Here is a 25193-nt window from a genome sequence, read left to right on the forward strand (position 1 = left end):
AAACTGAGGTACATACACACAATGGAGTACCACACAACAGTAAAGAACAATGATGAATCTGCAAAACATCTCACAACATGGATAAATCCGGAGGGCATCACGCTGAGTGAAATAAGTCAATCACAAAAGGACAAATATTGTATGAGACCACTACTACAAAAACTCTTGAAAAGGTTTATACACAAAAAGAAACAATTTTTGATTGTTATAGGGGGGCGGTTAGGAAAACTTAGGTAATAGATAAGTGGAAACTTTGGTGAAGGGTAAGACAGTGCACAGTACTGGGGAAGCCAGCACAACCTGTACAAGGCAAGGTCACGGAAGCTCCATAGACACACCCAAATTCCCTGAGGGACCAAATTGCTGGGCTGAGGGCTGTGGGGACCGTGGTCTCAGGAAACATCTAGCTTAATTGGTATAACATAGTTTATACAGAAAATGTTCTACACTGTGCTTTGGGATCTTAAAAGCTTGTGAGCAGCCATCTAAGATACTCCACTGGTCTCACCCCTTTGGGAGCAAGGAAGAATGAAGAAAACTAAAGACACAAGGAAAAGATTAATCCAAAGAGCTAATGGACCACAACTAACACGGCCTCCACCAGACTGAGTCCAGCACAACTAGGTAGTGCCTGGTTACCACCACTGACTGCTCTGATAGGGGTTGCAATAGAGTGTCCCAGACAGAGCTGGAGAGAAATGTAGAACAAAATTCTAACTCACAAAAAAAGACCAGACTTAATGGTCTGACAGAGACTGGAGAAAGCCTGACAGTATGGTCCCCAAACACCATGTTAGCTCAGTAATGAGGTCAATCCTGAGGTTCACCCTTTATCCAAAGATTAGACAGGCCCATAAAACAAAATGAGACTAAAGGGGCACACCAGCCCACGGGCAAGGATTAGAAAGAAGGTAGGAGGGAACAGGAAAGCTAGTAATAGGGAGCCCAAGGTAGATAAGGGAGAGTGTTGACATGGGGTTGTAGTCTTGTTAACTGATGTAATAAAACATATGTGTAGTAACTGTTTAATGAGAAGCTAGTTTGTTCTGTAAACCTTCAGCTAAAGTAAAATAAAATAAAATAAAAAAGAAAACTCATTCCCAAATGGGATTATAGCCCCAAGTGTAGAGGTTAGGATTTACAACACATATTTTTTGTGTGTGGTGTGGGGGGGAGGGTCACAGTTCAATCCATAGCACACATTTTTGTTTTGGTTAAGGCTGGAAAATTAAGTTGATCACCTAGAAATATAAATTACACATAAGGATGATTAGGTAGCATTCTGCTCCCAGGGCAAAACACTGTAAAAGGCGTTCTTTTCAGAGAAACACGCTTGCCCTTATTTTGTAAGATCCCCTTCATTCAAGCACCCCCAAACTCAGAAAGAGCCTTAAAAATATGAAACAAAAACCCAGTTATAAATCACCACATTATCCTATGTATTAAGCTATAAAAAAAAATACAGTGGATTAAATCATTTCAACTGCCTAGATGGACTGATGCACAACCTGTCCTTCTATAAGACCAAAAGCTTACAACACATTATATCCCTGCCAACCGATGCTTATAATGGAATTCTATTGTAGAAGTGTGTCTTAAATTGAACAAAACAATCCTTAGGCACCCCTGTGACATAACAAATGTAAAGCACTTCAAAATGTTAAAAGCGCTATGCAAATGTTATATACTGATGAGCTGAACTGAAATACAGACTATGAGAGAAGGAGAGTATGTTTTCTTCTACATGCATTCACTCTACAAATGCTAAATCGGAGCAGGGATGGTATATCCCTTACTGTTTTCTCAAGTTAATATTCATTCCTTTCTTCACATCTAACTTTAACCCCTTACTATAAAAACAAGCCTCCAGTTACTCTATGGACATACTTTCCATTACAGTTTTTCTTTTCATTTTTGCCCAATCTTGACCTATAATTTGTTTTTGTTTTATCATCTGTCAAGATCTATTATTGCCTCTTTAGGTTATCCACTGCTGCTTTTCTAATTTTATGACTGAACAATTTTTCAGAACACCGTTTATAAAAAATAATTTTTATGCTTCTACTTGGCAATTTCTGAAAATCTTATTTTTGTTTCCCCAAAGAGTATTAAATTTCAATTAATAACATAAAACTAAAAATACACCTCAAATGTATTAACTGAAAAATCAAATTGTGTTCTTTCAGCTTCACGTAGCATATTGTCATTCATAGCCACAATTCTGCTATCAGGAGCGGGGTGGCAATCTCATTGATGTAGCTTCAAATATATATGTGACAATGTAGTATTAAATGTAAAAACTTTGCTTTGTCAGTAATTGAAGCAGATTTTTTCCAAAGAAATGTAAGAGACAGGTGTAAAGTAACGGGATGTCAACTTCACTCAGATGCTTTTTCAAATGGATTGACAATTTTAAATGATTAATTTGGAGCTTTTCGACAGCCACAGAAAGAAGCCTATTAAGTGTAAAACAAGTTAGTCACAGGACTTCACAAAGTGATTTCTGTTCTAGGGAAGTGAGATGTGATGATTCATGTAAAGAACCTCCTCAAAAATTAATTAATTTGATACATTTTTCTTGTAACTTTTTATTCAGGATGAGCCAAGCTCTGGGATGGATCCTAAGTCGAAACGGCATCTCTGGAGGATCATTGCAGAAGAAGTACAGAACAAATGTTCCGTCATCCTCACTTCTCACAGGTAAACTGAGGATGGGAACTTTCAAACCAAATAACACAAACAATTGTATGATAATATATGGGAAAAGGTAATTCTGTGTAATGTTTATAGGTAGTGAATGCCCACAATTTTATTAAAATATATTGTTTCTAGTAGTAGTAAGGCACATTTCATAGTGGAATTCAGCTGCTATAGGGTCGTTATTGTTGTTAATAGGTGCTGCGGAGTCAATTCTTACTCATAGCGACCCCATGTGATGGAGTAGAACTGCCCTACAAAGTGTTCTTGACTGTAATCTTTAAGGAAGATATAAATTCATCAAGTCTTTCTCCCACAGAGCTGATGGGTGTGTTAGAACCACTAACGTTTTTGTTGGCAGCCAAGTCCTTAACTGGGATACAGGGCCTAAGCAGTCTATTGAAAAACAAATTTCTCATGAATTACAGCCTTCTTAACTCATCTCTGGCCCCCTGTTGCCTGTCAAATAAAGTTCACAATCCAATCCTTAAGCTTAGTATGCAAGGCCTTCCATTATCTGGCTTCATCTAAGTGTCCAGTCTTTTTTTCCCATGACACCCTTTCATATTAGTTAATCTAAATGACTTGTGGTTTCACATACACATGCTCTCCTTTCCTATATGTTCGGGAGCCAATCATTTAATTCTTCTTAACTCTTATATGGACAGGATTATACTGAAAATCTTCTCCCATTATCATAGTCCATGAAATTAGAGATTATATAATCAACTACAGATTAACTAGTTATAAAAACCAACTGGATATGAGCCAAGAGGTGTAATGAAAAAAGATTGGTATTATTTGGAATTTTTTTTGGGGGAAACATAGGTCTTAAGTCAAAGCTTGAAATAAGTGCTCAGTTTGAGCATTCCAGGGGAGAGAGATGGCATCAAGTATGTCATATTGAGAAGAAAGCAATAATCTAACTTTATCTGAAGACATTTAATTTATATGGAAATTTTTTGTTGCTGTTCTCCTTCAAGGGCAAGTCATTTTAAGGAACTAAAACAGTATTACTAAAGTACAATAATGCAACAGCTAAGCTTAAGATCATGTACTGAAGCCCAATTTTCTGTGCCTCAAATGCTAACGAGACTCTCTGCTCTGTCTTTCAGCATGGAAGAATGTGAAGCGCTCTGTACCAGGCTCGCCATCATGGTGAATGGAAGGTTCCAATGCATTGGGTCTTTGCAACACATAAAGAGCAGGTGAAGAACGATATGTTGTTTAACATATAGTGTTGGGCGAGAAATCTAATGGCACTATAATCCTCTTCAAGTATTATGTATTGCAATATAGAAGAGCTATTTATTGACTTATCTTAAACTTAATTTTTTTTTTTTACTAGAGTTCGATGTATTTTGAGTTAATAACCCAACAACTTAGAAGGCCTAAAGTGAAAAAAAAAAAAAAATTATTCTACAACTAAAACACTCTCAAGAAGCAGTTTCAAGAATTTACTCAAGAACAAACTTGAGCCTTGACAAGTACATGAAGTCCTCAGTTTTTCTAGCATGTGTATTTGCCATTTGCACAGGCTTTCAGCAAACTAACATTTTCACCATATTGAAAACCTTTTAATCAATAATAGAGAGAATGGCATAAATATGCTATGAATATCAAATTAAAATTAAATTAATAGCTTGTATTTGACCAGAGTTTATATGCATTTATACATATGCACGTTAACCTCCAAACTTTAAGATGTTGCTTTTTACTTTTATTTGTACAACAGTTTTGCTTTCTTATAAGGTAATATTAACCAAGATAAGAAAAAAGATGAAAGAGGATCCTATAGGTTGCTCATAGGAAGACTGTCATTACTTGTTTATAAATTCTATTCTTGGTGCTAACGGTTAGCTGGCGTATTGATTTATTATTTATTTTTTAAAAATTTCAACAACATTAACCTTTACTGTTGACACCAAATCCCCAGTGACCTGTCCCTCAAGACCGTGCTTACTTTAAATTATAACATATTTAACCCCCCAAATTGACATCAATTGCCAAATCGTAGATGTCAAAGAAAGTCAAGATTTTATGTTCTCTTTCTAACAGAGCTTTTGCCCAAGGAGTATGACTCTATATAGTGGTAGAAATAAATAAAAAATTATGGCACTGTACTATTTCCGGTTTGTAATATGCTCTGATCTTTTATGGCAAAATGACAGTCTTTATATAAGAAAAGGGATTGTAATGGTCAGCTTGGGTCCTGTTTCATTACCTAGAATTCCAGGGGAGCTATTTCAACACAATGTAACTCATATCATATTTTGCACTTTTTCTTTCTAGGTTTGGACGAGGATTTACTGTCAAAGTTCACTTGAAGAATAATGAAGTGAGCATGGAAGCCCTTACAAGGTTCATGAGGCTGCATTTTCCAAAAACGTACTTAAAAGTGAGTAGGATATCATCCCGGCATTTATCTTGATTGGTTTTAGTAGTCATAATCTAATATCATAGTGGATGTTTGCCATTTTCAAGTCTATCATAGCTTTATTATTAATCTTCATATATTTATTAGTCTAAGACACATGAGATACTATGAAGCATACTTAGCATGAACAAATAGAATCTTCAAATTAATTATATGTATATGTATTAGCTATTTAAAATTAACATAGTCCTTTCGCATAGATGTATTCATTTCTTCCTCACGAAGGTGTTATGACCATCTGTAATGCTTTTCAAGTTGTATATATTTACTGGAGCCTTGATTGTGCAGTGTTTAAGCACTCAGTGGCTAACCAGAAGAGCAGCAGTTCGAATCCACCAGCCACTCCTTGGAAACCCTATGGGTCAGTTCTACTCTGTCCTATGGGGTCGCTTTGAGTCGAAATTGACTCTGTGGTAATAAGTTTTTTTGGGTGTACATTTACTAATGAGCACTGGTGGTGCAGAGGTTAAAGTGCTCAGCCACTAACTGAAGGGTTGGCGATTCGAAATCCACCAGCCAGCCGCTCCGCAGGAGAAAGATGTGGAGTCTACTTCCATAAAGATTTACAGCCTTGGAAACCTTAGAGGGCAGTTCTACTCTGTGCTCTAGGGTCACTATGAGTTGGATTCAACTCAATGGCAGCGGGTTTGGGTTTTTTTTTAATATGTATCTGCAGGATGGACATGCACACGCATATATGTGCACATATATCTCACATAGTACATACTTAAAATAAATGTACTTGACAGAAAAAAAAAGATCACATCAATAACATCTTTGAAGTACAAGTAATTTGTAGAAAATGATTGTAGCAACTGAATGATTTTAAAAAGAAGTTGGAAAGACTTGGGCTGAGGTCCAGCTTTGCTGTGTGATTTCCAGCAAGACATTTAAAGTCTCTGAGCCTCATTTTTCTCATTTGTATAATAGGAATAATAACATCTACTTCACAAGATTGGTGTGAAAACTAAATAAACTAAAGGTCCATAAAGATACTTCATAAACTATAACGCACAATATTAACATGAAGTGATCTTAGAGAACAAACTGGAATACCTTTTTAAAAACAATTCTTTATCTCTACAAAATACCTTTGCCTTGGACTCCCCAAGGCATGGCTAGCCTCTCCAAGAAATAATAGTTTTTATGATTCTTATCAAAGCCCATTTTCTATCATCTAAATTAAAATCAAATTTAAAAATTAAAGGTCTCCTCGCTTGCACAAGTTGCATTCACCGTAATGTTTTTTGTTTTAGTGAACGTCTGGATTGAAATCTGTGTTTATTCACTGAGTGATAAGATTACATGCTCCTTTGGTCTGTTCCTCATGAGACTGGTGCTCTACAAGGCAAATGCAGTGATGATAAAGTTTGATTTCTCTCTAAACAGGCTATTACTCACAAGTCTGTGGTGGTTTCTAGGCCTCTAGAAAGAAATAGCAAAACAACAATTTGGGAGTAAAAATAATCTGTCACAGTGATAGACTGCAATGCAAAAACTAGTCCATGGGAGAGGCAAGGCAATGTGAAAAAGGCGAGGAGGGGAGTTTCCAGTAAGGAGAAGCCTTGAATACCAGGATGAGACACTGGGTCTAAGTCTGATCCGTAATAGGCTGCAGGAGTAGAAAACATCCAGATTAAAGTAGTGTTTATGAATGGTTATTCTAGCTGCTTTGTGCCAGTATATGAGTGTATACAGTTTCTAGGTTTGTGAAGATGTGGTGCAGTAATTCAGATATGGAATGATGAGAGTCAAGTTAACAATCTTGTTGGTGGAAATAGAGAGGGGAGTTTCAATTTGAGAATTATTTTAGAAGGAAGGTCCTGGCTGATGCAAACAGTTAAGGGCTTGACTACTAGCCAAAAGGTTGATGGTTTGAATCCACTGAGAGGCACCTCCAAAGACAGGCCTGCTGATCTGCTTTGGGAGGGTCACAGCCTTGAAAACCCCATGGAACAGTTCTACTTTGCACACATGGTATCGTGCAATGGCAAGTAACATCAATAACATCTTAGAGCCCTAGAGGTGTAGTGGTTAAGAGCTCAGCTGCTAACCAAAAGGTCGGCAGTTAGAATCCACCAGCCACTCCTTAGAAACCCTATGGGGCAGTTCTACGCTATCCCATAGGGTCTCTATGAGTGGAACTCAACTCAATGGCAATGGGTTTGGTTTTTGGTTTTAGAGGAAACGAAAAGGATATGGTTTATGGTAACTGATTAGATATGCAGAAGAACAAGATGTTAAAGATACTCCAAGGAAATAAGAATAGATTACTAGGTAGATGGTGATACTATTGACTAAAATAAATTGGAAAGAATTTTAGTGAGTTGACATTGAGAAAGAATGAGACATTATTTGAATGAGGTTTCTCCTAGATTATGCTCTTGAAATCTGGTGTGTTTAGCCAATATACACTGAGCAGCTAATTCCTAGCATTCTAAAACAATTTTAACATTAAGTTGAAATGTCTAGAAGTGAACTCTGAAAAAACTCATGTGAGTGAGAGTAATCTAACAAATGAAATACCATTCCACAATTATTTACTTTTTTTCCAAGTAAGATGATAATGACTTTCTAAGTGTGCACAAATGTGGAACACTTTGGAATTTTCATTAGCTTTTTAATTTGTTTTCTCTTTGACATTCATAAAATTTTTCATCTTGTCTTTGCAAGCTATTAGCTTCAAAACATACCCATTATTTACACTGTAGCATCATTTCCAGTGGAATGAATTTCAGTACTTTCCTTAGCTCTTGGTAACGTTATATCTAGTCAAGCCAGTATTATCTGACGTTGCAAAATAAATATCTTTTTTCCTTGGTTTCCCACAGGATCAGCACCTTAGCATGCTAGAGTATCACGTACCAGTCACAGCAGGAGGAGTAGCAAACATTTTTGATCTTCTAGAAACCAACAAGACTGCCTTAAATATCACAAATTTCTTAGTGAGTCAGACCACACTAGAAGAGGTAAGATGGATACTGTAATCTATGTATGCAGGTAGTCCCTGCCTTACAACGGGGCTCTATTACAACAACTCCTGCGTCAATTGGTTCTAACGTTAAGTCGAATACCTTTTTTTTTTTTTTAGTTTTCACTGTTATTGCCTTTTATTATCAGTATCTTTATAAATCTGATCTTTAAACATCTGCATATCTGCCAGTGAACATCTAAGAATGCTAACATTAGCACATTACATGTTGCAACATTATATTTAGTACATGTTCCTCAAGATAAGACGTACAGAAAAAACCCAGACAGTCGTTAAGTGTGGTTCACCATACCTCGAATCCACTATAAGTCAGGGACTGCCCATACAATGTCACATATTAATTACTATACATCCTGGTTATTTCTTTGTAATGATATTCAATTTGTCACTGAAGCAATATCTAATCTCGTATCTGTAAAATTTCGCAAAGAGCTTATTTTATTTCCAACTGCATTTTGGGCTTCAAAAGGAGATATGAAAAGCATTAACTTTTTTAATGAAGAGATGAATACGTTTCCATTCTACATGACATCTCTATCCCTCAGGTTATATATATGTGGAAAACAAAAAATATTATCGCCCATAAAACAAACAGCTGGTAATGTTTTTCTTGCTTTCCCCTTGGTAGGCTCCTAAAAGAACTATTTCTGTTGATTGGCTTCCTGGATTAGGGTGGGATGGGAGTATCTAGAGGGAATTTTGTGCCAGGTCTTTAGATTTGCTCAATTCAGTCAATTACGGAGGCAAATGCAGAATTCTTTTGTTGTATTTGAAATCATCTGTCTTAATTGCATTTATAGTCATAACTAGAAGCTTCATAGGTCTTCCTTTGTCACCTTTGCACTCTTTTAATTTTGTACAACTCAACCACCCTACATACAGGACGTTTGCATCCATCATTGGAATGACTCTGAAAGTGAGGCTGTTGGGGTCTCCAACTATGAGTCAGTGTATGATGCTGCATCAAATGGGCAATTTTTTGATGGGGGTTTTAGGAATTTTAATAGGGGCTTTAGACAATTATGGCTTTGTGACACTGAAAATTTAGTGGCCATGTTAAAGTTCCTGTCCTTTCATAGCTAACAGGTTTTGACTTGTGACCAACCACCAGTGCCATGCCTAGCATAAAACAGAGCCTCAATAAATCTTTCTTGGATGAATCTGTGATTAACAGACATAACAATTTTAAGAAAAGTAATGAAGGTCGGCCTGTGAAACAACTGGCTTACTGAATGTAATGTTAATAGGGCTTTCTGTACAAATTTTATTTTAGTGCATTAACTCTTGAAACTAGTGAAATTTCTGTCAACATTGTCATACAAACATTTGATAAGAGTAGAGCTTGGGTTTCTTGTTTATACTTGATAGATGTATCGATTTAGGCAATATAGATATAGATATGTGGCTATGGATATTTAACTATAAAATGGAGCCCTAGTTAAGAGTGGTTAAGAGCTCTGTGAGTAACCAAAAGGTCAGCAGTTCAAATCCAACAGCCGCTCCTTGGAAATCCTATGGGGCAGTTCTCCTCTCTCCTATAGAGTCGCTGTGAGTCAGAATCAACTCGACTGCAATAGGTTTGGGTTTTTTTGGTTTAGATTTATGTTATGATTATAAACATAGTCATAGCCACAGCCATAGACAGAGATATGATTTTCAAACCCCAGTTAAATCTGAATATCTGAAAGAAGGACTCCTATTGGGAATGTGCATATGCACCCACCCTCTGCCATCTAGTCAATCCTGACTCACAGCGACCCCATAGGCTTTCCAACGCTGTAAATCTCCACAGAAGCAGACTACCACATCTTTCTCCTGTGGAGCTGCTGGTGGTTTCAAACCGCCAACCATCTGGTTAACAGTCAATCGCTTTAACCACTGAGCCACCAGGGCTCCTTTATATGTGTCCACCATGCTCCTATAAAGTCCAGCTTTCTTATTTGCTCTTCCACTGTGTATGCATGTGCATCAGTTAATCTTATTTCTTCCTTTGACTTACCAAGCACTAACTGCTTTATTTTCATTGAAAAATCAGGTTTTCATCAACTTTGCCAAAGATCAAAAGTCTTATGAAGCTGCTGATGTCAGTAGCGACGATTCCACTATAAGTGTTGACTCACAGGATGATCGAATCGAGTCTTAGCGCCTCCCGGAAACTCAGTCTCATCAAACGGCCAGTGGCTTCCTTTTGAGGAAGAGCCACAGAAGATACCATTTCTTCAATATTTCTTAATTTTTAAGTATTGTATTGTATGGAAAGTTACAATTGTGTAAGACTAGCAAGTAACGATAAATGGAAAGTTTTCTTTCTAAGGTCAGTAAGTGTTGCTGCTCAATTGAATTCCTGTATACCCAACACTGTGAGCATGTTAATATATTTGCTGGATTCTTATGCAAAGGTGATACCACCTAAAGATGAATGTTTTAATTTATTGCTTTCAATAAAAAGACAGTTTAAAAGGCATGGTGATTAATAGTTGACAAGTGAAAGTGAAAAAGAAAAGTAAGGCAGTATGGGATAGTAGATAGTAAACAAACAAAATAATTTATTTAAAAAAAATAACAGAATGAGCCTCATCATGAATACATGACTGTACTGTGATGTGTCAAGCCTTAAGAGCCAGATTGTCATTGGCAGTAAGCAGTAGCCACAAGGCCTACAATTTATATGCATGTCATTTTCAGTACTCGTAAATACTTGGGGGTATAATATACCCCAAAATGCACCTTTCTACAAGAACCCAGAGCAGTTTACCCTGGTGGTAGACAGAACTCAGACTCCTTCCTGTCATGCCTTGGCCAATAGTAAGGCACAGGGCGGAGCAAGAAGCCGTTCCTCTTCAGAGACAATGGGTGTGTCAGCTGGGCAGATACTAACCCTGAAAACTGATAGAGGATTCATGTGCAGGCAACATTTTTAAAAGCTCTTACAGAAACCCTCATATTCCAGGTCTCTTCCAGGGAGACATTTCCTGGGGAGGAAAAAAGAATATGAAGGTAATGTTCAGCTAATTACCTGGGTTGATCCAGAATCATGTATATGGCGATGGGATAAAAAAATAGACATTCTTAATAATGCCAAATTATATGGTCCTCATGGAAAGTGCTTTATGTAATATTTGTGTGTGTATTGTATGTTTGTGAGTGTGCATGTGTGTATCTATAAAAGTTTGCCAGCTTTGGCATGACTGTTTCTGTTTCAAAAGTCAATAAACTCAGAGTTTAGAAAAAAACAACTGATGAAGTCATTTAATTTGTTAGGGAAGAGCCAGGAACCTAAAAATGAGAGCAAGGTGCTCCACAAGGTCCCATGGGATCTGGCTCCTGCTTACTTCATTCCCTTGATTCTCCTCTTTGCTCGTTAGGATTTAGTCATGCTGGCCTCTTTTCAATACTTCCAGTGTGCTGAACTCCTACCCATAGTAATTACATCTTTACTTGTTGCTGTTAGTTGCTGTCAAAAAAAAAACTCTATGTACAACAGAACAAAACGTTGGTCCTGCACCATCTTCATGATTGTTGGTATGTTCGAGTCCACTGCTGTTGCCACTGCGTGGCTTCCAGTCTAGGGGGTTCAGCTTCCAGCACTGTTTTGGACAATATTCTGTTGTGATCCATTTGGTTCTCACTGGCTAATTTTCAGAAGTAGATCACCAGGCCTTCCTGCCTAATTCGTCTTAGTCTGAAGCTCTGCTGAAATCTGCCCATGGGTGACCCTGCTGGTATTTGAAATACCGGTGGCCTGGCTTCCAGTGCCATAGCAATATGCAAGCCGCCATGGTAAACAAACTGACAGACAGGTGGTGGCCATCTTTTTTAGAGTGTTTAATACTTCTCTCCCTCATTAGACTTGAAGCTCTATAAAGACAGAAGATCTATTTTGATCTTCCTAGATCTCCACTCAGTTCTTGGCACACAGACTAGGCGCCGAATAAATATTTGTTGGTTTAATAAATGAATGAATAAGTAAGTGAGAAACAAAAGAGAAGTTGGCATGGTTGATATGGAAACCAAACATCCGTATTCTGTTTCAATCTCTGAAGCGCCGGGGGAGTTTCCCATGAGGTAAGTTATTCGTGGAGAAGAAAAAGAAAAGTTAATATTTGATTCCACATTACAGATATCACAGTGAATCTACTGGGAGGGAAGATTCTGATATCTTCTTTGGAATTAGAATTCTAATGTTTTGCTTTTGTACATTTCTGCACATTTATTCCTCTTTGTCTTTTTTGTCCGTAAGAATGTACTATCAAATCTCTTCATGGAACCCTTTAACATATAAGTGAGGAACACACAGGAAAAATTATTTGAACTCATATCCATTTTTGCTTCTCTGCAGTAGAGAAAGTGTGTTGAGAACTCCCAGTTCTCCCAGGACTGCCTCCACTCTGGATAAAACGTGTTAAATCTGCTTTTTTTTTTTTTTTTCTTTTATGGGTAACCTGAATTGCCTCTGAGGATTGTGGCAATTTTCACTTCAGCTAGAAAACCCAATCTTCACAATATTAAGACAAGTGCACAAAATCAGAACAGAAAAAATGTGCTCTCTGCCAGATTGATCCACTTTTCGCCTTGGAGATTACAACCCCCCTATAAGGGCAACAAATGCCAACTTACTCAAGGATGTGGGTGACGGAGCAGGCTTGTGTCCTCTTACTTCCACCTGTCCCTACGAACCTAGATGCTTTGTTAATTTAAGCTTTTCAACATACATTTTTAAGTAATAGCAAACTAAAAGAAAATGGGGAGTCCCTGGTGGTACAAATGATTAGCAGGTTTGGCTGCTGAGAGGTTAGAGGTTCAAGTCCATGAAGAGGTACCTCGGAAGAAGGGCTTGGTGATATACTCCTGAAAATTCAGCGGTCGAAAACCCTGTAGAGTACAGTTCTACTCAGACACACATGGGGTTGCCATGAGTCAGAATCAACGGCAACTGGTAAGTGGTAAAAGGAAAGGATATTTCCTTTGGCATCATTTGTTAAAAGGTTAATCTTATTCCCTTGCTTGTAAACCCCAAATGACTTTCCATAATCTATAGAACTGGAAACTCTTTAACTGGTGCTCAGTGTATTTCATACTCTGGCCCCCACCACTTCCACTTTTCTCCGCTGTCTAGTCTATGCTCCAACTGCGATGAATTTCTTGCTATTTCTTATTTGGATCAGATCCTTTCTCAATTCTGTGCCACTTTGCTCACACTACTTTTTCCTTGTGGAAGCCCTCTTCGCCACTCCCGCTTGGCTTTTATCTGGCAACTTTTATTCATCTCCTCAAGTTTATATGTCTTCTCTTTAAGGAGACCTTCCCAAAGAGCCTCAGGCAGAGTTAATTGTTCTATCCTTTGTTACAAATGCATTTTATGCTTGTCTCTGGAGAAGCATGCTCATGATGGATTGTAATTTATCCCTGTACATGGCTCTTTTTTTTTTTTAATGGCTCTATCTCCAAAAAAAAAAAAAAAAACTCCCTAATACACTCTAAATTCCTTAAGAGCAGTGACCTATTTTTTATTCATCATTATATTTCTTGTATCCAGCACAATATCAACATGAAGGACCAATCGAGCGTTTCCATTTCCACAAGTTTTGCTTTAACTTTTTTTTTTGCAATTACGTTTGTTTTAGTTCTAGAAGATTAGCTATTAAAGTTTAAAGATAATTGTTAGTGGGAAAATGTGCAGATGACCAGCATTTTAAGTTAAAATGTTGATTCTCTATAAAGCATGCTTCATTCATATACCAAGCATTGGATATGCTAGTATTTTATTAACAGTGTTACCTAATACAGCATTTTATCCAAGGATATTAAAATACAGATCCTATTTAAAATCAAATGTTTTTACGAAGAATGAGGTATGTTTAATCACTCTCGTTGTACAAGTGGATAGAGCCCTGGATGGTGTAGTGGTTAAGAACTATAGCTGCTAACCAGAAGGTCAGCAGTTCGAATCCACCAGGGCTCCTTGGAAACCCTATGGGGCAGTTCTACTTTGTCCTACAGGGTCACTATGAGTCAGAATAGACTCAACAACAGTGGGTTTTGGGTTTTTTTTTTTTTTTTTTTTGGTATTATACAAGTGGAAAAACCAAGGCAATGCATAGTTGTAGTTAAAATAACAGCAGCTACCACTTACTGATAATTTGCAATGTGTGAAACACTGGGGCAAGTAGGCCACATTTATTGTCTTCTTATTTCATTCTTAAAACAAACTTTCAACTTCTTATCCCCTCCTTTCTCTCCCTTTTTTCTTTAAGGAGGAAACTGAAGTTTTAAATATGGTGTCTTACCTACAATTAATCAGGGGCAGTGGTGATTTAGTGGTAGAATTCTCGCCTTAGAAGCAGGAAACCCAGATTGGAGTCCCAGCCAATGCGCCTCATGAGAGGTCACCAGCTCTCCGTCAGCGGAGGCTTGGGTGTTGCTATGATGCTGAACAGGTTCCAGTGGAGCTTCCAAACTAAGACGGTCTGGGAAAAAAGTCCTGGTGATCTACTTCTGAAAATCAGCCAGTGAAAACCCTATAGATCACAACAGTCCAATCCACGACTGATCATGGGAATGGTGGAGGACTGGGCAGGGATTCCTTCTGTTGTGCGAGGGGTCCCCATAAGTCGGGAGATAATAGCAACAACAACAGCAACCTACAACCATACAGCAAAAAAATGGATCTGACTCCAGAGACTGTATTTTGACACAGAAAAGAAGAATAGTTGACCTGCATTTGTTGACTTAGATACATATCTGTTGCCGTCAAGTCGATTCCAACTCATAGTGACCTCATAGGACAGAGTGGAACTGCCCCATAGGGTTTCCAAGGAGTGCCTAGTGGATTTGAACTAATGGCCTTTTGGTTAGCAGCTGTAGCTTTCAACCACTATGCCACCAGTGTTTCCCCAGGGCTCTTAGATACGTGAGCTGTGTTTATATCTGTGTTGGGTTGGCAAGGAAACCACTGGCCCAGTTGGCCCAGATTACTGCTCCCTTGACTATGCCAAGTATCTCCAGTACAATTCTTTGGCATTATCCAGAAGTCTTTCTCCCTGACTACAGCCTTCCCCCCGAAGCCCTCAACAAGGGCCCCACCCTTTCATCCTAACCTCTCTTGAAATTCCTCACAAAGAAACCCATCTTCCCTTTCTTCCACTGGCACAGCAGTTCGCCCTTAGCTCAAAGTTCATCTAGTCCTGCCAGGGAAGGTACTGTGAGAAGAATGCTGCTCTCAAGTCAATAAGTGCCACAGGCAACTGAGGGTGGCTTGGGAAAGCTGAAACCAGTGTGTCCTTTATGTATTGGCCTGCAGCCTAGTTTACTCTGAAGTGGTTGTGTTCCAGAGTGGTAGATGGCAGCTTGCCTTCCATTTTAACCTCATTTAATGAATATTGAACACACGCGGACACACATACTTTCAGGTCAAAGCCAAGAGAGCAGAGAACTAGCACTTATATTCAGTCTTCTCTCTCTCCCTTAGCTTGCCCTTCATTCCTCAAGATGGACAGCTGATAAGCTCCTCTACATCTGATCCTCCTTCTACTGAAGAACCCAAATCTAAGAGCACAGAGAATATTTTCTTTACAACATAACTCTGTTATATTGAACTCATTCCCTAGCCCACCAGGCTAGACTATTAACCTACTAAAAGGGATGGAAGAGGAATATTTTAAAGAAATTTAGCAAATCCATTCTTAAAACAATACCCTGGCCTTCAAGGTTACTTATCATGCTATATACTCCTATTTTGTTGGCCATACCCTGAATACTAACTCCATTTTTCTTTCCACATTGTTTCTGAAAATTACCCAACCCCCTAACTTTCCCACCCATACTACTTTCCACTACCGGCATATTAATGCCTTGGGCCACAGAGTAATGGTATCGTAGTCAGAAAGGCAAAAGAGAAATGGCTTCAAAGGCCAGCTGCTGCTGAGGGGGGTTATCCAGACTGGGCTCTCTCAGTCAGTACTGTAGACAGCCATCACCTTTTACCAAACTTCAGCTTTGCAGGCTCTGAATCATGACAACAGCTCAACAGGGATACACCTTTCATGGGTGGACTCACATTAAAGTTAAAACACCTGATGGATAAAATCTGAGTGCCAGATTATTGATTTACAATGAGAATTTTAACTGAACACTCCTAATCCCCAGCCAATGCATTTTCTCTCCTGGCAGGCATGCTACGTAAGAAGTTAAGCTTTAATCAGAAGGTTGCTCGCTGAGCAATTCAGGGCAAGTTGAGTTAATTAGATGATTCCAACGTTTAATGTCATCAGGCTTCGGGAGCCAGAAGCATCCATCTCCATAGCAGGATACACCTTCAAGGTACATCCTTGAGTCTAGAAACTTTCTACCCTCATCAGATCTGAATGGGCCCTGAGCTATGCCATTTGTCTTTCAGAAACTGTTTTTCAGTGCTTCTATGGACAACCAACCCTCTTAATTACAACAACATGTAGGGGGAAAAAAAAACTGGCATAGACAAGATAATATAGTACTTTCAATCAAGATACAGTTTTTCAGGTGTACTGATTTTCTGTCTTTATTATGCATTGATTTTAAAACTTAACTCAGAGCAGTGTTTCCAAACTTCTCTAATAATAAGAATCATTTAGGGTCCTGATAATGCTGAATTTTACAAATCTTGTGATACCGGAAAACAGTTGAAAGAAATCCCCACCTTCCCCCCTCACCACTTGTGTTCAGGAAAATTGTTTACTGTAAAAGACTACCTTTCCCATATGGCTTAGGGGGCAGTGTTGGCTGAGTGGTAGAGTTTTCACCTTCCATGTGAAAGACCCAGGTTTGATCCCTGGCCAATGCACTTCATATGTAACCATCACCCATCTATCAGTGGAGGCTATGTATTGCTACGATATTGAACAGATTTCAGTGGAGTGTCCAGACTAAGACAAACTAGGAAGAAAGGCCTGGCAACCCACTTCTGAAAATCAGCCCAAAACCCTATGCAGCTGACTGGTCCAATCCATAACTGATCATGGAATAAGACTCCATGTTCACCTATGACAATGCCAGATTTCCCCAAATTCTTATTCCTTGCCTCAGGATTGACTAACTGAATTGCTTGTCCCCACTGATAAATCAGAAACAAACCACTTGTTAGCCAAAGTTTGGTTAAGCTGCTTTCTTCCTCCCCAAGTCCCTAATTTTGACCACCTTCAGCCTGAGCCAACGTAGAAAACCCATTGCCGTCAAGTCAATTCGAACTCATAGCAACACTATAGGACGGAGTAGAACTGCCTCATAGGATTTTTAAAGCTATCTTTACAGAAAAAGGAGCCCAGGTGGTACAGTGGTTAAAGCTCTCAGCTGCTAATGGAAAGGTTCGCAGTTCAAACCAACCAGTTGCTCTGTAGGACAAAGAGGTAGCAGTTTGCTTCTGTAAAAATCACAGCCTAGAAAAACCTACGGGGCAGTTTTACCCTGTTCTATAGGGTAAAAAAAAAAAAAAAAAAAAATTTTTACAGGGTAACTCATAGAGTTACTACGTCAGAATTGACTTGATGGCAACGGGTTTGGTTTTTTGTTTGGGTAGGGTCACTATGAGTTGGAATCGACTCAATGGCAAAGGTTATAGGATCGCTACGAGTCAGAATCAATTTAACAGCAGCAGATTTAGATTTGGGGTTTTAATCTTTATAGAAGTGTGCTGCCACTACTTTCTCCTGGAGCAGCTGGTAGGTTCAAACCACCTACTTTTTGGTTAGTAGCCGAGTGCTTAACCACTGTACCACCAGGGCTCCTCAGCCAACATATCTCCCCCTCTTTAACAGCCCCTCCCAGAGAATAAGCTGGCTTCTGCATAAAACATTCCCACTTATTATCCAATGATGTCACCCTTACATCCCGCTTCCCCACGCTTGAGTTTTCTCTAGCCTTGTTTACTCTCAGTCTTTATGAAAGTTTACTCAGAGTCTCCTGAACCCTGAGATACTTGCAGATCTTATGGTCAGTGTTCTCCCTATTGCAGTAGTCTCCCTCCCCTATTACTACAACAACCCCTTACCCTCTTTCTTTCTAAATACCAGGTGATGTTTTGTTTTATTCTTTGTTTTTTTCTGTTATATATTAAGCCTACTCAATGGTAACTAATAATAACAACAAAGCCTCTCCCTGTCAAAGTCCAAATTTGGTTTTTTGCTTTTATTTTTATTTGACAGCCCCTTAAAAAAAATAAAAAGCTTCCCAGGCCTTTCCCCTGGAGATTCTGATTCAGCAAGTGCATGTTAACTTGTATTGTTAACAAGCATGCAGTGATCCTTATCTTCGGGGAGGTTGAAGGCTCTTTCTCTTAGAGAGCATCTAACGTAAATTATTTCCATGTTCTTGGCTGAGCGCCTCACTGTGGCCAACATATACCAACAAAATGCTCACTAAATATATCCAGACTCTTATAAGCAGCTCATTCTTCTAAAATATGATCATGTCAGATCTGAGAAGCAGCATAACAGAGAGAAATCCTCAAACAAATATTATGAAGGAATCACCCAGGAATTTCATTAAATGCATGTGCTGATGAGCAGGCTTGGGCCAGGGCCTGAGATTCTGGATTTCTAAGGAGCTTGGAGGTACTTCTGCTGCTGGTCACCAGACCAGACTTTGAGTAGCAAGGTTACAGGTTGGCCTTTGGACCTGAGAATTTGCTTGCAAGAGTCACCTGGGGATTTTATTAAAATATAGGTTCTGATTCAGTATATCTGGGGTGGAAATGCAAATTCTCAGCAGGAGATCAAAATGGAATGAACTGGTTTGAAGCCCTGGTTTGAGGTTCATCTCCCAGTTGTTCTAGCTAGGTGAGTTTGGGTATATTGCTTAACCTCTCCAAAACTCAGTGTTCTTGTTTTTAAAATGGTGGTGCGATGGTTAATTTTGTGTCAACTTGGTTAGGCTATAATTCTCCATGGTTTGACTAGACACTGGACTGGTTACTGTTCCATAATGTAATGTAATATAATATAATGACCTTCTAAGATCTGATGTGATCAACCAATCAGTTGAAAGGGCATTCCTTTGGGGGAGTGGTCTGCCTCCAGAATATAAATGGATATTCTGGCACAGCTTGCTCTCTCTCAACTCTGCTTTCTTCTTGCTGCCTGCCTCACGTTATCTTGGGACTTGAGCCTGCAGAAGTCTTACCTCACAGCTACTTCACAGGATTATTATGAGGATTGCATGAATAACTGCTTAGAAGAGGCCCTATGGTGAGTGCTGCATAAATATAGATCTCCATTATCATCTCAGTGCCATGGCTTGGTTTCAGATAGGAGGACCAATAATGAATGCAGATTTGAAGAGACAGTTGCTCATAGCGTACCTTCTGAAAGAAATATCCTAAAAGCACAAAGTTTCCATGGATGATGAGGGAACTATATTCATTTAACTTAACAGTCTTTTGATGAACTTTCTGCATTTTATTGATTCCAGGAATCCCCTTAACTGGGTTTCATTAAACCCATTCCCCTTAAAGTATCTGCTCAAACAGAAAAGGATCACAACAGAAGATCTTTAGCTAACAAAGCAGTTTCTATCTTATTCTGATGGCTAATTGTTTAAAAAAAAAAAAAAAAACCATGATTTTTTCACTTTGATCACTTCAGGTTAAAATCTCACAAGAAAGGATCAAAGTATAGTCTTGTCTTCAAAAAGATAATTTCCTTAATTTAAGATTATAAACTTAACTCAGTTTGGCACATATTGAAACTCAGTAAATGCTTGGTGAATAAATGGATAGATGGAGAAATAAATGTAATAATTTATAAAAATCCTATTTCAACTTTTAACAAATTTTAAGACGAGTCTCTCAATATAACATTTCACAAAGAGAAGAAAATTATTTTAGGCATAACTTCTCCATTATGGTATTTTCCATCTCAATGATTCTCCATTTAGGCTGCACAATGAAATTATTTGGGGAAAATATTTATTCCATGGTTCCACCTTCCCTGGAAAATTTGATGTAATTGGTCAAGGCGCAGTGTGGCCATTGGCAGGCTTAAAAGTTTCCCAGGTGTTTCTAACATGCAGCCAAAGTTGAGAGCCAGAGTTCTCTCTGCTATGGATAATTGATATCACATTGAAAAAGAAAGTTCAAAACTAGTATATAACTCTTTGGAGTGTTATTGAATTTATATTAGTCTTTGGTTCACCGATAGAGTTATAAGGTGTACTACCTCAATAAAAATCCCCTTGAAAACTTGTATTATAATCATGCCACTAAAATTAAAATTAGAAAATATTGTAGTTGTCAAGGATTTAGTTTTACTTGGATCCACAATCAATGCCCACAGAAACAGCAGTCAAGAAATTAAAGGCCATATTGCACTGGGCAAATCTGCTGCAAAAGACCCATTCAAAGTGTTAAAAAGCAAAGATGTCCCCTTGAAGACTGAGGTGCACCTGACCCAAGCCATGGTATTTTCAACTGTCTCACATGTGTGTGAAAGCCGGACAATGAATAAGGAAGACCGAAGAAGAATTGGTGCCTTTGAATTTTGATGTTGGTGGAGAATATGGAATATACCATGAATGCCAGAAGAATGAACAAATCTGTCTTGGAAAAAGTACAGCCAGAATGCTCCTTGGAAGTGAGGATGATGAGACTTCATCTCACATACTTTGGACATGTTATCAGGGGAGACAAGTCCCTGGAAAAGGACATCATGCTTGGTAAAGTAGAGGGTCAGTGAAAAAGAAGAAGACCCTCAACAAGATGGACTGTCACAGCGACTGCAACAATGGGTTCAAATTAGCAAAGATTTGAGGATGGCTAGGCCTGGGCAGTGTTTCATTATCTTGTACACAGGGTCACTGAGTAGGAACTGACCCCACAGCACCTAACAACAACAACAAAATTAGAATTGGAAAGAAGGGACTTTTAGGCATTTGATAAAGTCCAACACCCATTCCTGATAAAAACTCTCAGCAACATAAGAGTAAAACGGAAATTTCTCGACATAATAAAGGGAATCTACACAAAACCAGCAGCCAGCATTATTCTCAATGGAGAGAGACTGAAAGAATTCCCCTTGAGAAGGGAAACCAGGCAAGGATGCCCTTTATCACGACTCTTATTCAATATTGTACTGGAAGTCCTAGCTACAGCAATAAGACAAGAAGAGAAAATAAAGGGCATTCGGATTGGTAAAGAAGAAGTAAAACTAGCCCTATTCACGATGATAGGATCCTATACATAGAAAATCCCAAAGATTTTACAAGAAAGCTACTGGAACTAATAGAAGGATTTGGTAAAGTAGCAGAATACAGGATCAACATACAAAAATCAGTTGGATTCCTCTACGCCAACAAAGAGAGCTTCGAAAAGGAAATCAAGAAAACAATACCATTTACAATAGCCGCCCAAAAGATAAAATACTTGCGAAAGAATAGCCTTTTGGGAGAACAAATCATGGTTTCAAATGATGTGAAAATCAAGTTTTGCCCTAGCCCTTTTTCTTTTAAACTTATATTTAAAACCTAATGCAGCTGAAAAAAATTTTTTTTAAGAAAAAATGGATATGTACCCAACAACCAAATACAAGAGGAAGAAAGAGCTAAGCCTGGTTAGGATCATTATTTTTCAAAAGAAACTCTTTCCAAAAACTATGCTATACAAAATTAACATGATGAACATTCCTGAGCTTTTTAAGCCAGGTGGTCTACAATACTTATAGGTACCAAAATAGCTTCCAAGGTATTTGTTCCATCTGCTTTTGAAATTGTTGCTCTATTCTTTGTTTTCTTAAAATATGGCACAGAATATGAATCATGTTGAGCTGTTCTTAAAGTGGAGGCTTTGTCTCAGCATCATATATGAATGACTTAAATCCTACCAAACAATCCAGTTAAGGCGTTAGGACCTTATGTTGTATATCAGTGGGTAAGAACTGCCACAGAGAAATGAGTTTTCTTAGTAAATTGATTACTTTAAGAAAAATGGTGACACAGACGTATACTCCTATCTCTGCAGATCTTAGCAATGGAGAAGTAAATGGTTCATTACAATACTTCACTAAATTATACTTTGTGAATGATTCCCCAGTTTTTAAAATTTAAGCATCCTTTAATAGAAGTGAGAAATGTAATAATGTAAAATATATTCTTAATATATTTAGAACTCCATTAAACGAATATCACATACATAGACAGATTAAGATTTAACAGGGACAAAATCGTGCTCCTAAGTTAAAAATTAAAAAGACTAGAGCAGCGAGCATGTAAAATGCTTCCTCTAATTGTCGTGGTGTTTTGTTTCATAAATGTTTAAGTTAATTTGAAATTACTGGGTTGATGTTTTTCTACGGTTTCCTTTAAAAATTAAAATATTACAGAGAAGATTAAAATGATCTTTGACAACCACTCCCAATTTGGGATCCTTCCTCATCTCCCCAGAGATAACCACCATAATGAGTTTGATGTGTTTCACTCTAGAACTTTTTAGGGTTTTAAATAAATTTACAAATGTACATGCTAATACAAAAATAGAGAAGCTGGCTCTAAATCCAATTTCTGCTGGACCCACCTTTATGGTAAACAGAAAAAAGTAGCAGATCAAATATAAAAGACGAAAACAAAACCAAAACTGGACTCGAAAACAAGGTAAACAGGCTCGTGGACAATTAAAAGAGCCCTGGTGACGCAGCGATTAAGAGCTTGGCCGCTAACCAAAAAGTCAGCAGTTCAAATTCACCAGCCCCTCCTTGGAAATTCTATGGAACAGTTCTACCCTGTCCTACAGGGTTGCTAGAATTGGCTGATCTGCCACGGGTTTATGGACTATTAACAGAGTGGAAATAAAAGCCACAGGTTGCTGAGACTTGAGATCTTAGTGGCCCAGAGTTCTAACCCTAGAAAGTATAAAATACAAACAAACAAAAAACCGTTGCTGTTGAGTTGATTCTGACTCATGGCAACCCCACGTGTTACAGAGTAGAATGCTCTCTAGGGTTTTCTTAGTTGTCATCTTAATGAAAGCAGATTGCCAGGCCTTTTCTCTGCTGTACCACTGGCTAGGTTCGACTTGCCAACATTTAGGTTAGTAGTCAAGCACATACTGTTTGTGACATCTACTCCAAATTTGAGTGGGTGCCAGAATTCCAGGTACTTAATGGAAACCCTAGTGGTGTAGTGGTTAAGAGCTACTGCTGTTAACCCAAGGGTTAGCAGTTAGAATCCACGAGGTGCTTCCTGGAAACCCTATGGGGCAGTTCTACTCTGTCCGATTGGGTTGCTATGAATTGGTATCAGCTGGACAGCAATGTTTTCTCATTTGTTTGTTTGTTTTTAAGGCATTGTCAGTAAATCCTTCTTCTTTAAAGAAAAACAAAGCATATTTTAGCATATGCAGAAAATTAGACCCAGAAGGCGAATACAAGACAATTTGCAAATACCTCCAATGAAAGTGAACAGTGGAAGTATGGAAAGGGTCACAAGTGTATATGCACACTCTTCCTCAATCTGTTTCTTTTTATTTCTTTTTTTACTCCTCTTTTCCTGATCCCCCATCTAGGGATGGGCAGTGGAAGCACAGACAAAAAATTGAACTCATGTGTAGAAAATTTTAAAATAATAATAGAACAAATTAAAAGGCATTTTGCTTTTTATTTTCACCATGCACTAGCAATTATGAACAAGGTCAGTAACAGTCCTATCCGAAAAAAAAATTTTTTGGTTTAAATTCTAAACAATTGATGCTGTCATTACCGAGAGTTAGTAATGTATATGTAAGCTTCAAATTAGCACTTTTAAAAATTATTTATCCTTTGCAAAACATTGTATTCTACTTGGAAGATAATTTGGATAACACCCACTTACACAGCTGGCCCCTGACAATGGCAGACTCTAGGTCTCAGGGATCAGAATCCTTCCAGCTTACTTTCTACCCCCAACGCGATTTCTTCCCCCAATGCCTCTCAAACTATATATTCTTGCAGTTAAACAGTAGATTTTTAAATTATTAATGATAGCACAGTGATTGTAAAGATGAGGAAACCAGAGTTACTTCAATTCTGTCACTCTTTGTGACCACTTTTAGTTTTCATTTGTGTTTAAAATTTCATTACTGCTTGAGGACTAGGGGCCTTAGTCTCGGGGGACATCTAGGTCAATTGGCAGATCATAATCCATGTAGACAATGTTCTACATCCTACCTCGGTGAATGACTGGGGTCTTAAAAGTTTGCGAGTGGCCATCTAAGAGACAACAATTGGTCTTTTCCTGTCCAGAACAGAGTGATGGAAACCAAAGACTCAAGGAAACAGTTAGTCCAAAGGACTAAAAGACCACATGAACCATGGCCTCCACTAGCCTGAGATCAAAAAAACTAAATGTTGCCCACCAACCACTACTGACCACTCTCATAGGGTTCACAATAGCAGGTCGTGGACAGAATGGGAGATATACGTAGAGCAAAATCCAAACTCGTAAATAAGAGCAGGCTTACTGGTCTGATAGAAATTGGTGGAGCCTCCAAGACTATGGCTCTTAGATACCCTTGAAACTTGGAATTGAAATCACTCCCAAAGATCATATTATAGCCATACAAAAGACAGGCCTATAAAATGAACAATAATACCACTGAGGAATGCACACCATACAAGACCCGAAGGGCAACATTTGCCCTAAAGCAAAGTTCAGAAGGATGATAGGGTCAGGAAAGCCAGGCAAATGGACACGGGGAACCCAGGAAAGAAGGGTGGAGAGTGCTGACACACTCAGGGGCTTGCAACCAATGTCACAAAACAGGCTGTGTATAAATTGTTGGTTGGGAAACTAATTTGCTCTGTAAATGTTCACCTAAACCACAATAAATGATAACAAAAACAATTTTTTTTTTTTTCATTACTGCAGAGACACTTGAAAGCTACTAGAATCAATCCCAAAGAAAGAAAGACTTGGAGAGTATTGGATTTCTGGAATTTATTGTGAAATGAGATTTTTATGAACCTCTGCCAAACTTATCCTTATGTTTAAGACTTTTCCAAACTATTTGTATAATTGTGGTTCATGTGAGAGAATTTTTTTTTAATTAAAATTTATAAAAAATGTTTCTTAATC

At 38.3% G+C, this 25193-nt stretch overlaps 1 protein-coding gene across 1 annotated transcript in view; it reads left to right on the plus strand.

The window, feature by feature from the left end:
- Positions 1-10269, plus strand: part of ABCA12 (ATP binding cassette subfamily A member 12) — a 189640-nt gene extending 179371 nt beyond the window's left edge. The window contains exons 49-53 of the mRNA XM_003406079.3: positions 2597-2700; positions 3813-3905; positions 4990-5095; positions 7966-8103; positions 10162-10269. Of these exons, the coding sequence (XP_003406127.2) occupies positions 2597-2700; positions 3813-3905; positions 4990-5095; positions 7966-8103; positions 10162-10269 (549 nt within the window). The remainder of the gene's footprint in view (positions 1-2596; positions 2701-3812; positions 3906-4989; positions 5096-7965; positions 8104-10161) is intronic.
- Positions 10270-25193: the final 14924 nt, after the last annotated feature.

This window comes from Loxodonta africana, chromosome 6 (assembly GCF_030014295.1).
Source record: "Loxodonta africana isolate mLoxAfr1 chromosome 6, mLoxAfr1.hap2, whole genome shotgun sequence".
In the NCBI taxonomy this organism is placed as follows: Eukaryota; Metazoa; Chordata; class Mammalia; order Proboscidea; family Elephantidae; genus Loxodonta; species Loxodonta africana.